General features: G+C 47.8%; 1 protein-coding gene across 1 annotated transcript; it reads right to left on the bottom strand.

Moving 5' to 3' along the window:
- Positions 1 to 261: 261 nt before the first annotated feature.
- On the bottom strand, positions 262 to 10,463 carry ZDHHC19 (zDHHC palmitoyltransferase 19). The gene is made up of 7 exons (XM_037037478.1): positions 10,339 to 10,463; positions 9,872 to 9,993; positions 9,193 to 9,332; positions 8,132 to 8,304; positions 7,627 to 7,732; positions 815 to 900; positions 262 to 462 (listed from the first exon to the last, which is right to left on the bottom strand). The coding sequence occupies exons 1-7, from the start codon at positions 10,461 to 10,463 to the stop codon at positions 294 to 296; spliced, it is 921 nt and encodes a 306-aa protein (XP_036893373.1). The 3' UTR covers positions 262 to 293.
- Between the last annotated feature and the right edge of the window lie 7,910 nt (positions 10,464 to 18,373).

The raw sequence follows: 18,373 nt of genomic DNA, 5'->3' as shown, positions 1-18,373 counted from the left end.
CCGGCCCAAGGCTAACCAGAAAGCGAGCGGTGTGGTCTTTGTGCTTCCAGAAACCCGTGGGTACTCTGGAGGGCCCTGACTCCACATCTATCACTCCTCGGGTCTACAATCCCCCTCCCTTGAGCTGAGTGCTTTAGCTTCAGAACCAGCCCAATATGGGTGGGGGCGGGGGGCTCCCCCCAACACCTACATAATCCAGAGGCTCTTCTCCCAACACACACACACACACACACACACACACACACTACTCACCTTCAGGACAGCTTCAGCCTCACCACTCCCTGGAGGAGCTTTTACTGGTTTGTGGAGAGCCAGAGGTTTGGCTGGTGGCCAGACCCAGACCCAGGCCCAGGGAGGACAGGGTGACTGGGCGCAGAGGGCCACATTGGGAAATGCAGATTCTGCATGGGCTCCCAGTCTGGCTCCACCACACTCTGCAGCCAGACAGCTTTGGCCATGTACCTAGGGAGCATACACCAGACGCAAGGGGCAGTGTCTCCCCTGGCCTGGTCCCCATGCCTCCTCAGCTTGGGGAGTGCATAGCCCAGGACCTGGCCCTGAGGGGAGCTGGGGCCAGTCTCACACAGGCTGCAGCGTCCCTCCACTCCATTTCTTGGGGCAAGAACGCACAGAGTCAGGGAAATAGGGAGGTCTCCCAGGCTCCCACAATGCCCTGGAGGAAACCTCAGAGGAACAGGAACTGTGAGTGTGAGGGCCTGGGAGCTGTACTGAGAGTCCAGGAGAGATGACCCAGTTACACCCCACCCCACCACCCCCAGGGGCCACCGCTCAGACCTCTGGTTTGCCGACTCACTTGGGTCCCAGTGGTGCACAAATTGTTAAGTACCAGTTGCTGGCACAGCCATGGTCAAAGGGGTTGTATCCCTGCAGGTATCGGCACTGGAGGGGGTAAGAGTGGGAAGAGGAGCTCAGAGCCAGCAGGACTGGACAGACCATCCCCATTGCCCTCCCTCCCTGAGCAGACAGCCCAGCCTGGCCCAGAGCTGCAGCAAACTCGTACGGCGTAGAGGGCCAAGAGGGAGCTGAGGCCTCCCCAACCCACTTCTAATTTGTTCTCTCCAGAGAAAGGTGGCACTACACCCACCTTTCCTGCCTTCTCAGGAATCCTTCCCATCACTGCATACCCTCTTCTGCAGCATCTTCCCCATCTCTGTCTCCTCTGGCCACACACATCCTCCTAATATGTCATTCCAGGTAGATCTGGACCTTCCAGGTAGAGGTCCAGATCTTCCTTTTGCTGACAAACTGCTCCAAAGACAGTTCCATGCACACACATCCTACTCCTTTGCTTTCCCCTAAACTTGTGCCTTCACAGATATCACTATTTGGAAGGGCGGTTGTATGAAGCCCTACTCTATTTCCCTAACCAAAATCACATGGCCCTAGAAAATCTGGACTGAAGGTCCTGGGCACCCAACGCAGTAAAGGTCAAGCCCAAAGGTCAAGTCCTCCTCTAGGCACTCTCTTTTTTAAAGATTTTATTTACTTAGTTTTAGAGAGAAGGGATGGGAGGGAGAAAGAAGGGTTTCCACAGAAATGTCAGTGTGGATACGTGAGAGAAACATTGATCAGTTGCCCCTGGCGCACCCCCAACCAGGGACCTGGCCCACAACCCAGGCATGCGCCCTGACTGGGAATCGAACCAGCAATTTTTTGGTTTGTGGACAATGCCCAACCCACTGAGCCTCACTGGTCAGGGTATCCCCTGGGCACTCTTGACCAGATTCTCCTCCTCCTCCCCTGTCCCTCCTTCCATCCACGGGCCTCCAGGCTTCCTGAGCCCCTTACTCCTCCCCAGTGCAGGCCGAGTCTCAGACTTCAAGAGCCTTTGCTAGGAAATGTTTGTCATAATTAAAAATGACCCAGTGGCACCTCTGCCACCACCAGCTTCCCTGTACCCCCGCCCTGTTACTAGGACTTCGATCCTCAGCAGCTCCACCAGAGGGAGCCAGGACTGCACGCAGGGCAGCTGCTCCTGGGGGAAAGTCACAGGCAGCTGCAAAGTGCAGCACAGGCCATTGAGACATTCCGCCTACCTAAAGCTGTTTAAAGCATTTAAGGGAAACTTACATTCTAGTCACAATTTTAATTAAATTGCTCAACGTGCTTGATCAAATTGGCGCTCAGCACTTTAGAGAAATGTTGATTTATTAGATGTATATGAAGTACAGGAAAATGTTGATGGGTCAACATTTAAAGGATTGATAACTGTTTGATAAATTCGTAAAGCTGACTAATAAAGCAGAGCGCCCTCCTCTCTCTTTCCACATGGGGCCCTCTGAGACGTGAATGGACTCTAACCGCTCTGAAGCTGCCCAGTTGTCCTCTCTTACTGGCTCCACACCTGGATCTCCTGCCCCAATCCCATGTTTCAAAAGCCCTTACAGTTCACAGATCAAAACCAAAGTAGGCATTTTCTTACCCTTTGTCCTGCCCAACTCCCTGCTGCCTGGGCTCTCTACCTTCCCCAGCAGATCAGGACATCGGGCTTCTTTCTCTCTCCCTCTCTTCGCTTCTCTCGCAAAGCATTATTGGCCCCTTTGCTTGTACGTTCACTCATTTGCTCATAAATATCTGGGGGCCTTGACGAGGTTCCCGGAACTGTGCTGGTGGAAGAGCACGCACAGGCCAAGACGGCAAGGTGCAGGCAGAGCTGCAGCTGGGCCCAAAGAGGCTGGCGAAGGGCCACTGCCGATGCGTTCAGCTTCAGATGCTGCTGTGTGCAGTGGGGAAAGAGGAGGCTGAGGGACGCCTGCCAGCTTTGGCCACTTGCAGAGAGCGGCATCAGTGTGTCAAAGAAAGCGGCTGTGCTGAAGTGGGCCAAGGAAGGCAAAAAATGGCACAGCCAACTCCTACAGGAAATGCGGCAGGGCTGGAGGGGAGAGTACAGCAGGTAGAATGGATACCTGTGATGTTAAGGGGGGATTCTGCTTTGCTTTTAAGATGAAACATGGACATGTACACATGATGATGGGAAAGAGAGAAGACAAGAATAACAGCACAGATAGCACTTGTACCAGCCGCAGTTCTACGTGTCTTATGCACGTTAACGCATGCTGTACCTCCTTTACAGGTGGGAAAATGGAGGCACCAGGTGGCTAAGTAACATACTGAAGATCTCCCTGCTGGTATGTTGTGGAGCTGTGGTTTGAGTTCATGTGATCTGGCTCCAGAGCCCTTGCTATCACCCACCAAGGAAGTTACGGTCAGGGGTTGGACGTAGGTTGGAGGCCCCTGGAATGGGGTCTGCAAGCAATGAATGGGAGAGCCTTGCCTGGTGAATCATGGAGTGCAGACCACATTTGGGCCGAAGATCTTCTTGGGCGGAAGATCCTGGATGGGCAGGGCCCCATTCCAAACAGTGGAGGGAGGGCAGGCCTATGACCTGACCTAGGGTTGGAAGAACCACAGGATGTGGGGATGAAATATGCTTCTCAAGAGAAGCTGAAATGATGGACTGAAGCTTGAGAGAGAAGTCAGGTATACCACATGGGTCTAATGAGAAAGAGCTGAGCAAAGGAATCACGGGTGGGCTGGGAGCCAAATACGAGTGGAGGGATTGAGTGGTGACTGGAAGGGTGGGAGGAGGTGGGCAAAGAGGGTTCCTCCATCCTTTCAGATATCTCACTGACTCCAGCCCCTCCCTCATCAAAGTGGCATACCACTGTCTTCCTAAAACAGCCTTTCGAAGTCATTGTCTTACTGAAGAAATCTCATGGCAAGAATGTTCACTTTCACTACTCCTCAACACTGCACTGGAAGTTCAGGACATTGCAGTAAAAAAAGAAAAAGAAATAAAACCATAATGTTGGAAAAGAAGAAATAAAACTGTCCTTATTCACAATAGCATGGTTTTCTATGTAGAATCAACAAAAAAGTTATTGAACTAATACGTGAGTCTTAGCAAGATTCAAGACCAATATACAACAATCCACTGTATTTTCTTATATGGTCATGTAACACATAATGGTGTTTCAGGTTCTTTATCAGACTGAAATGCATTGTGGTCAATGGCAGACTGCATATATAATAGTGGTCCCAATTAGATTATAATAGGGTTGAAGAATTTCTGTCACCTTGTGATGTCATAGCCATTGTACGATCATAGCGCAACACATTACCACTACTTACACTTTCAGTACAGTAACGTGCTATACAGGCTTGAAACCCAGGAGCAACAGGCTATATCATATAGTCCAGGTGTGTAGTGGGCTATACCACCTAGATTTGTGTCAGTGTGCTCTACAGTGATTGCACAACAATAAAATTAATTAATGATGCATTTCTCATATGTATCACCACAGTTATATGATGAGTGACTATAATAATAAATGGAAAATTAAATTTTAAAAATTATAATAGCACAAAAAATGAAACACTCAAAAAATCTCATACAAAATATGCAAGATTTGTATGTGCAAAACTGCAAAACACTAATGAAAGAAATCAAAGAAGACCTAAATAGAGAGGTACACCATTTTTATATCAATTTTCCAAATTGATCAATACATTCACTCCAAATGAAAATCTCAGCAAACTTTGTTGTAGAAATTGACAGATTCTAAAATTTACGGAGAAAATCAAAGGAACTAGGATGGCCAAAGGAACTTTGAAAAAGCACAAAGTTGAAGAATTTACATTGCACCAGCCAAGATGGAGCTGTTGGTAGATACATTTTGCTTCCTCGCAGAACCAAAAGAAGGATAACAACAATTTAAACACACAAAAAACAACAAGAACTGCCTAAAAATAAACTGTATGGATGTCCAACAACCAAGGAGCTAAAGAAGAAACATTCATCCAGACTGGTAGATGGGGTGGAGATGGGCACTCAGGGTGGAGAGGATGCTCAGCAAGATGACAGCTAGCAGGCCAGGTGGTCCCACACTCGTGTGCAGATAAACCAGCAGGAACAACTGGGGAGCAAACTGCCCAACCCAGGGTTCCAGCCCTGGGAAAATAAAGCCTCAAAATCTCTGGCTGTTAAAGCCCTGGCTGGTGTGGCTCAGTGGATTTAACGCTGGCCTCTTAACCCAAGGGTCACTGGTTCGATTCCCAGTCAGGACATATGCCTGGGTTGCAGGCTAGGCCCACAGTAAGGGGCACACAAGAGGCAACCACACATTGATGGCTCTATCCCTCTCTTTCGCCTTCTCTTCCCCTCTCTCTGAATCTTTAAAAAAAAAAGTCTCACAGAAGAGTCCATTGGATGGGGCAGGGTCCTAGAATGTACACAAACCCACCCAGGAATCAGCACAAAGGCAGCACCTCAAAGGGCTCAATTTGCCTGTGGGTAGTGGGAATGAGAAAAGTGAAAGTAGGGCAAGAGCAGAGCAAGCAGCATTGTGCAAGCAGCATTGTTCCTTCTCTGACCAGCCCCACCACATACAGCCCACAACATGAAGTAGGGTTGCCTTGCTCCGTGGTGAATACTAAAGCCCCACCCCTTACAATGTTAACAGGTGCTCTGAGACAATGAAATATGGCCCAAATGAAAGAACAGATCAAAACTCCAGAAAAAGAGCAATGGGGATGAGGAGATAGCCAATCTATCAGACGCAGAATTCAAAACACTGGTAATCAGGATGTGCAGATTGGGTATGGATGCAAATAAAGAAGTAAAGGCTATATAAAATGAAATAAGGAAAAATGTACAGGGAACCAACAGTGAATGGAAGGAAACTGGGACTCAAATCAACAATTTGGAGCAAAAGGAAGAAATAAACATTCAATCAGAACAGAATGAAGACACAAGAATTCAAGAAAACAAGGAGAGGCTGAGGAACCTCTGGAACAACTTTGAACATTACGACATCCAAATCATAGAGGTGCCAGAAGAAGAGGAAGAGCAAGACATTGAAAATGAAAATACTGAAAACTTCCCCAATCTGGCAAAGGAAGTAGATATAGAAGTCTAGGAAGCTCAGAGAGTTCCAAACAAGTTGGACCCAAAGAGGAACAAATCAAGACACACCATAATTACATTACTCAAGATTAAAGATAAGGAGAGAATCTTAAAAGCAGCAGTTTTAAGAGGTGTCTCCTCCCTCAAAAGGAGACAGTTACCTAAAAAGGAGTCCCCATAGGACTATCAGCCGATTTCTCAAAAAGAAAGAAACCCTAAAGGCAAGAAGGGGCTAGAAAGAAGTATTCAGAGTCATGAAAACCAAGGACCTGCATCCAAGATTACTCTATCCAGCAAAGCTATCATAGCTTCCCAGATAAAGTCAAGTTCAAGGAGTTCATCATCACCAAGCCCTTATTATATGAAATACTAAAGGTCCCCAGTAGGGGGCGTGCAAGAGGCAACCATATATTGATGTTTCTCTTCATTTTCTCCCCACCCTTCCCCTCTAAAAATATATAAATAAAATCTTTAAAAATACTACAATAAAACACTTTTACACATTTATTAGTCTAGCTAAGATTAAAATTCAAAAAACAACTGACAATGCCAAATGTTACTGAGGGTAAAGAACAACTAATCCTCATGCATTTCTTTGGGAATGCAAAATGGAAAGGCCATTTGGAAGACATGTTGACAGTTGCTGCATGAATAAATAACCTGTGGTACAACCATGTGAGTGAATACTACACAGCAACCAAAAGGAAGAAACTGCTGATGTGAACAACAACATAGATGAATCTCAAATGCATTGTGCTAAGTGAAAAAGGCCAGACTCAAAAGGTTTCGATTCCATTTCATGAGACTCAGGAAAAGGACAACTACAGTGATAGAAAACAGATCAATGTTTGCCAGGTTGGTGGGGAGGAAAACTGACCGAAAAGGCCATGAGGGAATTTTTGGAGGTGATGGAAATGTTCTAAATTTTGGTTATGGTGGTGGTTACTGGACTGTATGGCTTGTCAAAACTCATGTAATTGTGCACTTAAAAAGTGTGAATTTTATTTTATGTTAAAAAAAAAAGAATCCTATCATGGCTCCCAGGATTCCAATTCATCAAGATTAAATTCTCCACCTGATTTCCTGGGCGTTGTAAATCTGGCCAACTCCAAGCAGGCCACTTGATTTCTATGCTATCTTCCGCTCCAGTTCGGACTATTTCTTCTCCATCCTCTCCTCATTCCAGCGGCCTGCCTTTTGCAAGCTGGCCCCTCGCCAGCCCTGCTCTCCCCTGTCTTCTGCCCATCCCAAATCACTAATTGGTACTGCCTACCCTACCCTGCAGTCGTGCCTGCACTGTCAATTTCCTCTCTGAATCTGCGCTAACAGTGTAGGCGAGGCCCCTCAGAGTGTTCACAGGTGTCTGGTAGGTGTTATTCTGACTTCAGTCTCTTTATAACACAAGCGCAAGATGAAGCCTTACTCGCCTCACACCCCTCTCCCCTCGAAATAATGCACACGTGCCCAGTACACAGTAGGCCCTAGAGGCAGTGCACCCAGGAGGGACAGTTACCACCCAGCTTTGGAGGAGGCGAGTTTTGAGCTTGTCTGGGTCTGTAAATGCTAACGAAGCACCCTCCAGGGAAATCGGGCCATCAAAACCAGTACAGTGAAGAAAGAACAAGAAGTGCTGAGGTGACCGAGGAGCGAGGCGACCTCCCACAGCCCGATGTAGTGGCTCTCCACTGTGCCCCGCGTACCTTGCCCTCGCACGAGCGCTCGGCCGCGCTCACTGATAAGGCCTGTATCAGCAGTAGCAGGGAGAGCGGCACCAGGAAGCCCGCTGCCGCTACAGCTACCACGATGCTGTGCACCAGCTAAGGAGCAGCGCCTCACGAAAAAGTCCTCCCTGACCCCGCCCCTCATCCCTGACCCCGCCCACAACCGCACTGTCTATCCTATCCCTCCCCCGGCCCCCACCCGCTCCACCCCCACTCACCAGACCCTGCAATTCAGCCCCCCCCTGCTACCTTCAGCTATCCTCAGTTCCTGACCTTGCTGGATTCTCACCTCTTCGTGCTTCCTCCTAGGCCCACCCACCATCTCCCTGGTCCCACCCACCCTCATCTGGTCCCAGACTGGTCTTCCTAAAGCAGCTCCTCTCAAACCCCTCCCATCGTTAGCTCGCGCCCCCCCAGACCCCACCCTCCGCTGTCCCTGAGCTACCTGTTTATCCCTACTTAGGCCCAGAGGCCAGGCGGATACGCGACGACCTTGTCTATGTAAAGGGGCTGTTGAGTTGTGCGCAGCAAGAAGATGAGGCAGGTGACCAGCATGGCGCCCGAGTGGAGGCATAGGGACAGGACAAGCAGCATAAAGAAGCGGAAGTTGCGGTGACCGATGCAGTTATTGACCCACTTGCAGTGATGGTCAAAATCCTAGGCGAGAGGAAGAAAAAGCAGGTCTCTAGAAACCAGACTCTGGTTTCACCTCTGCCCCAGACTCCGTTACCCATAAATCTGAGGCCTTACCTTCTCACCCTGAGCCACCTGCCCTTGGCCCCACACCCTGCCTTCCCCCTACCCCTAACTGGGTCACAAAGTCCCTAACGCTGACATTTTCAATGGTGAGAGCACCATTAGGCCTCTGTGGCTCACAAGCTGGCCTGTCAAGGTCTACGTCTGTAAGGGCTAAGGAAGCACCCTGTGTTTAGAGACAGAGCCTGCCTGCTCTTCTGTGGAGCACACACTGGCAACTTTAGGCAGGAGGACATAGTATGTCTCTGGACATCTCTTTTCTCACCCCAGGGATGAGGATAACAATAATACCCTTGCCCAGGTAGCCTTTTAGGGTTGGATGGACCACACAGGACAGTACATCTGTAAACCTCTGTGGGCTGTGCAAGTGAGAAAGATGAGCACTCCAGTCAGGGTTTGCGCCAATCTGAGTCCGAGGGTCCTGGGTGTCTGCTGTCAGCAAGTGTGAGTGAGGGCCTGTGGTGGGGGGTTGGGGAGTGGGTAGGACAGGAGTACCTTTCCTTCTTCTGGCCTGACCAAGCCAGTATGAATGTGGGTGCCCCTGTGTATGTCAGCACCTGTGCAGGCAAGGGCCAGCCTCCCAGTACAGGTGAAGGCAGGCACAGGTACAGAGGCAGTGACTGCGTGAGTAACCAAGAGCAGCTGGGCATTACTGCCACCCTTGGCCTTCAGCAGTCCCTGAAGTGGTTTCATAGCCACCACTGGCCCCTGGATGAGTGAGCTTCCTGGTCCCCACCAGGTAATGGGCTGGGGGTCGGGGCACACTAAGCAAGCAAGAGGGGCCCTCACCTCCACACAGATGTTGCACAAGGGGCAGTGGTAGGTCCGGGGTGGGCGGTGGAAGCAGCACTTCTGGCACCACTGCAGGCGGAAGGCCCTGTGGTTCACCCATACCACATGCACCGTCATGGGACCCTGTTCGTTGGAGCCTGGCACGGGAAGAGGATTGGGCAGCACCAGGAGCTTCATCCGTCAGTCTCTTGCTGGTTATGGGAAGCTCTGCAGTATTACTTGGCTCCAAGAAGGATGAGGGGGGTGTGGGCTGGGGGCTCCCTAGTCCCCACTGAGAAAGCTGACCAAACGCAGAGAGGCTGGCTGTCAAAGGGAAGCATGGTTTCTGCCAGAGGCCTCTTGTGAAAACCCAGGCCTTTGGAATCATGACTGATGCTTCTAGGATTTTGTGCAGTAGGAAGGAGGAAGAGAAAACTGAGTGCGAAGAGCTGGCTTCTCTCCCCCGCCTGGCCCAGCCCACCCCTCCAAGGCTATTGGAAACCCTCCAGAACTCTGTCTTTCCACATCTCAAGCCCTGGGCAATGAAGGGCCCAATGCAGGGCCCGAGCAAATGAGGACTTGGGGCGAATAGGTCCTGAGGCCACAGCGGGAGAAATGGGAAGGGCACTTTAGGAATCATCCCTACAGGCAGGAACCCTTAGATGCTACCTCCTTCTCCTGGGGGCCCAAGTCTCACCTTGATGCAAGATGCCAGGGTCCGAGAAGTTGAGTGAAATTAGACTGAAGAAGGCAAAGACAAAGAGGGGACCCGTGACAATAGGAAAGACCCACTCTCCATTCTGGGCCAGCCACCTGCAACTGAGACCAGAGCAGGACTCAGTCCTGATCTGGGATGGCCTGAAGCTCCCGACAGGACCCAGGTCACCTCTCAGAACCCACATACCTTAGAGCTTGCTCCAAATGCTCAGGCTAGTGATAAATCCACAGAGGCTCCACCAAATGTCCCCCAGTATTTCCAGCCACCCGCAGCTCCCAAATGCACCCAACTCTACACATCTGTGCCTTCGCACATTCGATTCCCCCTGCTTAGAAGATTCCCTACTCTGACCCCCCTCTTCTGAACTTCTCTTGCATTTTTACTTTCAATGTCCGTTTTCCTTTCTCTCTCTGTAAGGAACCTTCCAGCTTATGTGGTAGACTCACGGGAATGCAAAGAAGAGGGCGCTGAAAACCAGCAGCAGCACAACATTGAAGGCAGCAAACAGGCTGGGGAGGATCCAGGGAGGTGGGGCCCGAGGTGGGGGATGGGGCTCCCTCAAGAGCGGCATGGCTGGGCCTCCTGTGCCCCCAGGGGAGATCAGAGCCACCAGGCTCCCTCTCCCCTGCTGGCTCCAGGCACCCCATGGCCATAGCAGCCAGGCGGGGAGCCACAGCTCAGGGTGGAAGGAAAGTCCCAGTGTGACATCACAGAGGCTGAGGAGACTGGGGGCAGGGGCTCTTCAGCAGAACTGTCTGTAGCCTGTGACCGTCACTTCCAACATCAAACCCATCCCACTCTCACTTGTGCTGGGGACCGAGAGGTCCTGGCTTGGCAAGGAAGTTAGCTTCAAGACTAGATGAGATTAAAGAAACACATGGGGAGAAGGTGAATGATTCCAATCACCCTTTCAGACTCAGTGCTAATTGAAGCTGTGCCCATTGCTCATTCTATTCCCATTACAAAGGGCCCCGTTGGGGGGGCAGCTAAATAATTTTCTAGATTCCCTCATTTCCATGCCTGGCTTCATGGCACAATTCTGGTCAATGAGAGTAAGTGAGTATCTATTGAGGGTTTCTAGAAAAGCTTTTGCCTTCCTGATAAATGGGGGGAAGGACATGGTTGGCACAGCTCTGCCCCTCACTTCCTGTGTTGAACCCAGACATGCTGGCTGGGGCACCACCTTGGACCCAATAGGCAATGAGTCAACAAGCTACATAGATAGAATGACACTGATGACATTGTTGAATCACTGCCCCAGACTTGAACGGCCTACCTTTGAGCTGGTTGTTATGTGAGAAAACAACTGGGTTTTTGTACCTGCTGTAGACATTTGTCATTTGTTTTAGCCATTGAGCATCTGAACCCCTATGTGTTTGGAGGATTCCCCACCCTGTTAAGTCCTGATGATGGGCAAAGACTGTTTCCCTGTCCCAGTTGGAGCTGAAAATGCCAGACACTCGCATTCGAAGCCTCCCTCGAAGCTGGCACATGGGCCTGTGACTCGGGTGCCGGCACTGGCCTCAGAAGGTTCTCACAGAGTCCGCTGGGATGCAGCAGCGCCACGTGGTGGCGGAGTCTGCATGTTGCAGTGTGATGGCCACTTCAAATGTCACAAAAGTCCCATTACTCCCAAACATGGATAACATTTGTAATTTCAAGATCCCTACCTTGAATTGGACTAAATGAACAGGAACACTTTGAGGACATTAGATTTAAAACAAAAAGCAAAATTCCCTCATTAACACATAATTATTGATACTTATCTTTTCTTATTTACAGAGCCATATTTTTTCTTCCTATTTTTGTTTTACTGATAACCAATCTTTCTATTTATTTCAGGACATAATATACTTTTTAAGAACATTTTATTTACACGTTCTTAGAGAGAAGGGAAGGCAGGGAGAGAGGGAGAAAAACATTGATGTGAGAGAGAAACATCATCGATCAGTTGTCTCTCACACTTGCCCTGACCAGGCCCAGGCCCACAACTCAGGCACGTGTCCTGACTGGTAATCAAACCAGAGACCTTTCGCTTTGTGGAATGATACTTAACCAACTGAGCCACTCTGGTGAGGTCAGAATACAGTGTATTTTTTAGATCCATTTATGGTATTAAGTTATAATCCTGTTTATGTATCCACAGGGTATTTTGTTTTTGCAAAGGTAGGTTCTAAAAATCATTCAATCAAAGAGATTAATAATAATACACATCAAAATTGATTTAAAATCTAGCCACAGCTCTTGTTCACTGCCTTGGCGTTACAGGTGATATAAACACGCGTCCTTAGAACACCACCAAGTATCCCAACGTTTAAAGACATAGGTGTTGTTAAGCAAAGTCTTTCTCTGATTTTGGCAAAGAGAAATGATCCAAATTGCATTTCTTAACTACTGGCATTGTTACTAAAAAAAAGTAGGGTTCGGCCACCTGCTGCTGTACTCAGATGTAACACAATAATTGGAAGAACAAAAAGGGTTTTATTAAAAGGTTCCCCAGTTTGGGGGAGTGGAGAATCCTGGGCTCCAAGCCATTCTCTTCTGCAAAACACAGAAAGAAGCCAGCCACCCCCAGGACCAGAGCCCATGTCCAGACACCCTGCTCCATGCCTATCTGTCTTCCCGGTGCCCAACGCTGTTACGTGAACTGTCTCTGTCTCCCTGGAGTGTGCGTTTGTGGGACTGGCATCACCATGGTCTTGCCACAGCTTCCACCCTCTCCCAGGGCCAGGGGCACTGCCAGATCACTGCAGCAGGCGTCCAGGGCTGTTCGTGCTCCCAGGGCCAGTGAACATTCCCAGCCCACGCAGCTGTGTGCTGCTGCCACACCGAGAGAGTTGGGGGTGGTCCAGGACCTGGGCTGTGCAGTGTGGAGCTGCTGCGGCCCACAGGCTGCTGCAGGCGAGACTCATGTGCTGCAAAAACCTACTCTGGCCGGGCAAGAAGGGCAAGGCAAGAGCCACAAGTGGGCCAGCATCCACTGGGTCCTGCAAACACTCTGCCCCAGCCCAACCACGCAACTGAGGGCACCACAGCAAAGGGACTGAGTTTCCATGTGCCCTCTGTCTAGATTTTTCACCCCAAAAGCTTGTGTGTTGTGAGAGTGTCCAGCTTGTCAGCCAATCTAGTCTAACATGCATCACATGCGTCAGTCCACACAGCACCTCTGCCCCTCCTCCTGCCACGGTGATCCGGGAAGTGGGTAGGAGGGTTTCTAGTCATGCTCAGGGGCACAGCGCCTCTGCCCGGGGTGGGGTGCCACCATGTTCTCATCCATGACTTACGTCTGTTGTGACATTTTCAGCCCATGCATGCTCTGTGCAAGCTGTATCACCAGCGGCATTAGTTGTTTACCCTTTGGGGGGTGCGGAGGATGGAAGTGTGTCACGTGGTTTGGGTTTCAATCCTGCCACTCTCAGCACTTCCCAGCCCCTCTCGTGGGGGTCCTTCCCCTCTGCCCAGGAATCTGGCCAGATCCCCCTGTTACAACATGATTAACTTCTGCTCACAGCATTACTTCTCCTACTTCTCATACTTCTCCTACTGGGGCAAATTCTAGTTTTTTCCAGGCATTTCCCCTAACTTTTCTGGAAATAAAATATCATATTTTCAACTTTCCAATCAAAATATTATCCTCATAAATACACGTACCAGGTTGGTATATTCATATATATGCTCTTCATTTACAACAGAGACTAAGTTCTCCATGTATATATTTTTTAAATTTTATTTATTTTTCTTTAGAGGGGAAGGGAAAGAGAGAAGGAGAGAAATATCAATGTATGGTTGCCTCTGATGAGTCCCCTGCTGGGAACTGGCCTGCAACCCAGGCATGTGCCCTGACTGGGAATTGAACCTCAATCGTGTGGTTCCCAGGCCTGCACTCAGTCCACTGAGCTACACCAGCCAGGGCCCTCCCCATGTATATTAAGGGGTCTATCTGTAGGTGGCACTGTGAGGTGCTCCTTGGACCACTCTCCAGAAGTAAAGAACTTGTCCCGCCAGCTGCAGGAAGAATCTCAGTTTGAGGGATAGCCATCCCCAAAACAAAACTGCTTACCCAAAGTGCCACCTCCTCCCAGGGGTGTTTTGCATCCAAGGAGTGGCCAACATGAGGGTATGAATGCCCGCTTTGCCCCAAAGCAGAACAATTCTGAAGGGCTATCCAGCCCCCGCGTGATCTTCCAGTTAGCTGAGGCTTTTGTTGGTCCCTACATACAAATCTGCTTCTTTTGCTCAATCCTGTTTCCTTTCCTCCCACAGGTGCTGATACCCAAATTATTCTCTAATAATTAAATTGCGTGCTAATAGAGTCTGTTGACATTTTGTTTCATTAACTTATTAAATTTAGCACCACGTATTTCAATTTTTTGTAGTTTTAGACTTCAGGGGACTTCTTGCGTTTTTAGTTGCCATCGTCTCAATCCCTAAAGTTATAATGTTACATAGCAAAAAAAAATTATAACACAAAAATATCCACTAATAAATAAGAAATAAGTCCTCACTCAAAGATTACTTTTCATGTAAACTAGCATCTTTTTCCCCATCTCGACTGCAACGTAAGACAATGCCAAAAGCAAAGCAAAATTTAGAATTTTGCAAAGGAAGCAGAATGTTATGGTGTTAATAGAAGCAATATTAGAGTACCATTTAAATGACCCCGAAAGTCTACAGCTAAAAACTGAGGAAGGGAAAATCATCAAGGTTGACAACTTTGTAGTCTCTTTAAAAAAACAAAAATGGGCTGTGGCTGCATTGGCTAATTCTCCCGAACATTAAGGAATGAATATCAACTCTTGTCAAACTCTTAAGAGAAATAGAAGAGGCCCTGGCTGGTGTAGCTCAGTGGATTGAGCATGGGCCTGCAAACCAGAAGATCGAGGTTCGATTCCCAGTCAGGGCACATGCCTGGGTTGCTGGCCAGTTCCCGACAGGGGCCAGTTCCCAGCAGGGGATGCAGGAGAAGCAACCACATATTGAAGTTTCTCTTCCTCTCTCCTTTCCTCCCCTCTAAAGATAAATAAATAAAATATTTTAAAAAAAGAGAGAAATAGAAGAGGAAAGAGTTCTCACCAACTCATTCTATGAGGTAAATAGTACCCTGATAGCAATGCCAGACAAAGAAAGCACCACAAGAAAAAACTACAGACCAATATTCTTTATGAATATAGCTGCAAAAATCCTCAACAAAATACTGGCTGGCTGAACACAGCAGCATAGTGAAAGGATTATATGCCATGACCAAGTGAGATTCACCCCAGGAATGCAAGAGGGGTTCAATGTACAGAAATCAATCAATGCACTACATTGCATTCATAAAATAAAGAAAAAGAATACAACACGATTATCTCAATGCAGAGAAGGCATTTGCCAAAATCTAACACCTTTACATGATTAAAACACTCCACAGACTAGGACTAAAAGAGAACTTCCTCAACCTGATAAAGGGCATTTATAAAAAAAACCCCACTGCTAACCTCATACTGAACAATAAAGGACTGAAAGCTTTTCCTGTAAGATCAGGAACAAGACGAGTATGCTTGCTTTTGTCACTTCTATTTAATGGGCTGGAAGTCATAGTCAAAACAATTAGGCGAGCAAAAGAAATAGAAGCATCTGCATTAGAAAGGAGACATCTGCGTGTCTCTATTTGCAGATGACATGACCTTTTATATAGAAAACCTTAAAGAATTCACACACAGCCCTGACCGGTGTGGCTCAGTTGGCTGAGCGGCGTACCACAAAGGGAAGGGCTGCCGGTTTGATTCCCAGTCAGGGCACATATCTGGGTGGTGTGTTCAGTCCTTGGTCAAGGCACGTGCAGGAGGCAACAGATCAATGTTTCTCTCCCTCTCTTTCCCCCCTTCCCCTTTCTCTAAAAATAAATAAGATCACACACTTTTTAAAACACACACACACACACACACAATTTGAGCTAGTAAATGAGTTCAGCAAAGTAGCAACATTATTTATCATAGCCAAAAAATGTAAACAACCCAAACATCCATTAACTGATCAAAGGCATGAAGTGCTAATACATACTATGACATAAGCCCCATGGATAAGCCCTAAAAAATATGCTACATGAAAGAAATCAGACACGAAAGGTCACATATTAATATGATTTTAGATGAAATATCTGGAATGAGCAAATCCAATAGAGACAGATTAAGTAGATTAATGGCCCAGGGGATGGGAGGAAGGAAGAATTGGAAAACATAAGGTTTCCTCTGGTGACAATGGAAATATTCTGCAATTAGATTCACAGTGATAGTTGCACAACACTGTAAGTATACTACAAACCACTGAATTATATATTTAAAGATGACTAAAATGGTGAGCTTTATGTTATATAAATTTTATCTCAATAAGTAATTTTTTAAAAAGAGAAAATAGCCCTTAAATATCAAATGATTGAGGAGCCCTGGAAAAAAACTGATGAAGTTCATGGGATTTTTAAAAATATCTTGATTTCTCAAAAACGTCCCTTGCTGCAGTCCGGCCGCAGCTTATCTAAGGGTCCCTCAGGTGAGAGTAGGCGTCGGCGCTGGGCAACAGGCAACTACACAGCTCAAAGGCAGGTGAAGCACTGTTCCGTTTATTGCAAGTACAAACTGATTTTTTATATTTTCATTTTTGGCATAGATTAACATTTACAGGTGCACAGCATGATCAGTTAAGCAGAAAAAATCAATACAAAGGTAACCAGGAAAAGTACGAAAGTTCCCATAGTTTCAGTTATGTTAAACAAAAGTTATTTTGACCAGGAGAACCATTCATCAGACAATTTGAAATAGTTCTATGTATACAGTTTGAATGTCTTATTGTTTATTAAAGTTCTCAGAAATTGTCATGGGCAACAGGTACGCTTAGACCGAGCAGAGGTTAGGAAATTCATTATAAGCCTTTGTAATATCTAACTTAGCTATCTATCTTGCTGTCTAAAATGTTTTTTGTACACTGTGGACTCTACCTCTTTGGTAGTTGTTTCTATGTGCTTAGTTTGTAATAGCTAACCAGCTTCTTCTGTTTTTATGCCTGTCTAATTCTAATTGATATATAGTCCTATTCAAGGTAAAGGAGGGGCTGTTACTCTAACAACTCTTTGACAATCAGGGGCTATTTTCTTAAAGGGGTTTTTGCTACTCTATGAGGCAGTTCTGTGGGCCCTGAACTGTTCTTTCTTGGGTGGCTTTCACAGGAACAAATAAGTAAAGTACGATGTCTTAATTCAGTCAGGGTGATATTGCTTAGGACTTGAGCCAACTGTTGTTTTTTCTCTGAGAGTGGTCATTAATTCTAGGAGATTCCAAATTATCAGAAGTGCAAAGGTTAGAATACTAAGAAACAGTAAGAATAAAAGCAACACCATATATCCACTAATGCCATGTCTGTCCCGCTGGAAAATGCTTCCGTGAAGCCGTCATCTCCAAGTCATGACTGTGTCACCCGACATGGTTAGAAAACGCTTCTGTGAAGGCTTTGTCCCCAAGCCATGACTGTGTCAGCCAACCTGGTTAGCATTGGACGTGGCAGTCCCTCACACTGAGAAAGCCAACACTGAAATGATAGGTGTCCTATCATGTCATTGTATAATTTTGTGGGCAAAATTAAGCCAAAAAAATGAAGAACGACTTGTTCTTGCTTCTAAAAATCACTGCTTGATAGCCAGCAGTCCAAAATGACCAATGAAATTGGCTGGGACCTCATCTTCTCTTGCCATGCCTTAGCTACAGAGGAGCTGGCCTTTGGTCAAGGGCATTGCCCTGAGCTAATTCGTGGGTCACACCATAGAGAAGATAGCCACTTAGGACTTTGGGTGGCGTCGCAGCAGCCCATCTGAGTTGAAGCCTTCCCTCCCACTCCTCCACCATCATCCAACCTGAGAATTCCCAGTCTCCCCTGGACCTCCCAGCTGCCAGACTCTGGAAGACTGAATGTCAGCCCAGCCGCCAGTTCTTCCAGACTCCCTCCTGCTCTCCGACACGCTTCTCCTGTCTCCCCCAGTTCCCTCCTGAAGAAGTTTCAGAGAACATCCTCAGCAGCTGTTATCTGCTTTAAGGTAATCTAAAGTTCACGGCTTTAGGCAATTAAGCCCAAGGCCTCCCACTGCACTGGAGGTGAATGACCCAGACAGCACTCCTGCGGAGGTGGCCTTGGGAAGCTGAGTCAGCTAGTGTTTTTGTCTGGGCGGCCCCAGGCAGTGGATCCTCTGGAGGTCAGTGCCCCCTCTTCCGGTTGTGTCCAAACCCCCACCTTCGAGGTAACTGGGCTCTTGAGCTTCCTGGATCACTACACTGTCCTACCTCGAGAACTGTGGAAAGTAAAGGAGACGGAGGACTTGGCCTGGTCCTCGGAAGATATTTGGAGGTGTTTTGAGACAGGAGCAGGCAGTCTTCCGGAACCACATCGATAACTGCTTCCTCTGACTGTATCTACTCACCAGCCCAGTTAGGGAGCCGCCTCTGCCCCCCGGAACTG

The sequence above is a fragment of the Sturnira hondurensis genome, unplaced genomic scaffold, assembly GCF_014824575.4.
Source record: "Sturnira hondurensis isolate 20B ecotype Veracruz unplaced genomic scaffold, ASM1482457v3 Scaffold0023357, whole genome shotgun sequence".
Taxonomy (NCBI): domain Eukaryota; kingdom Metazoa; phylum Chordata; class Mammalia; order Chiroptera; family Phyllostomidae; genus Sturnira; species Sturnira hondurensis.
Note: the sequence above shows the minus strand (reverse complement) of the source record. Positions and strands in the feature narration are given on the sequence as shown.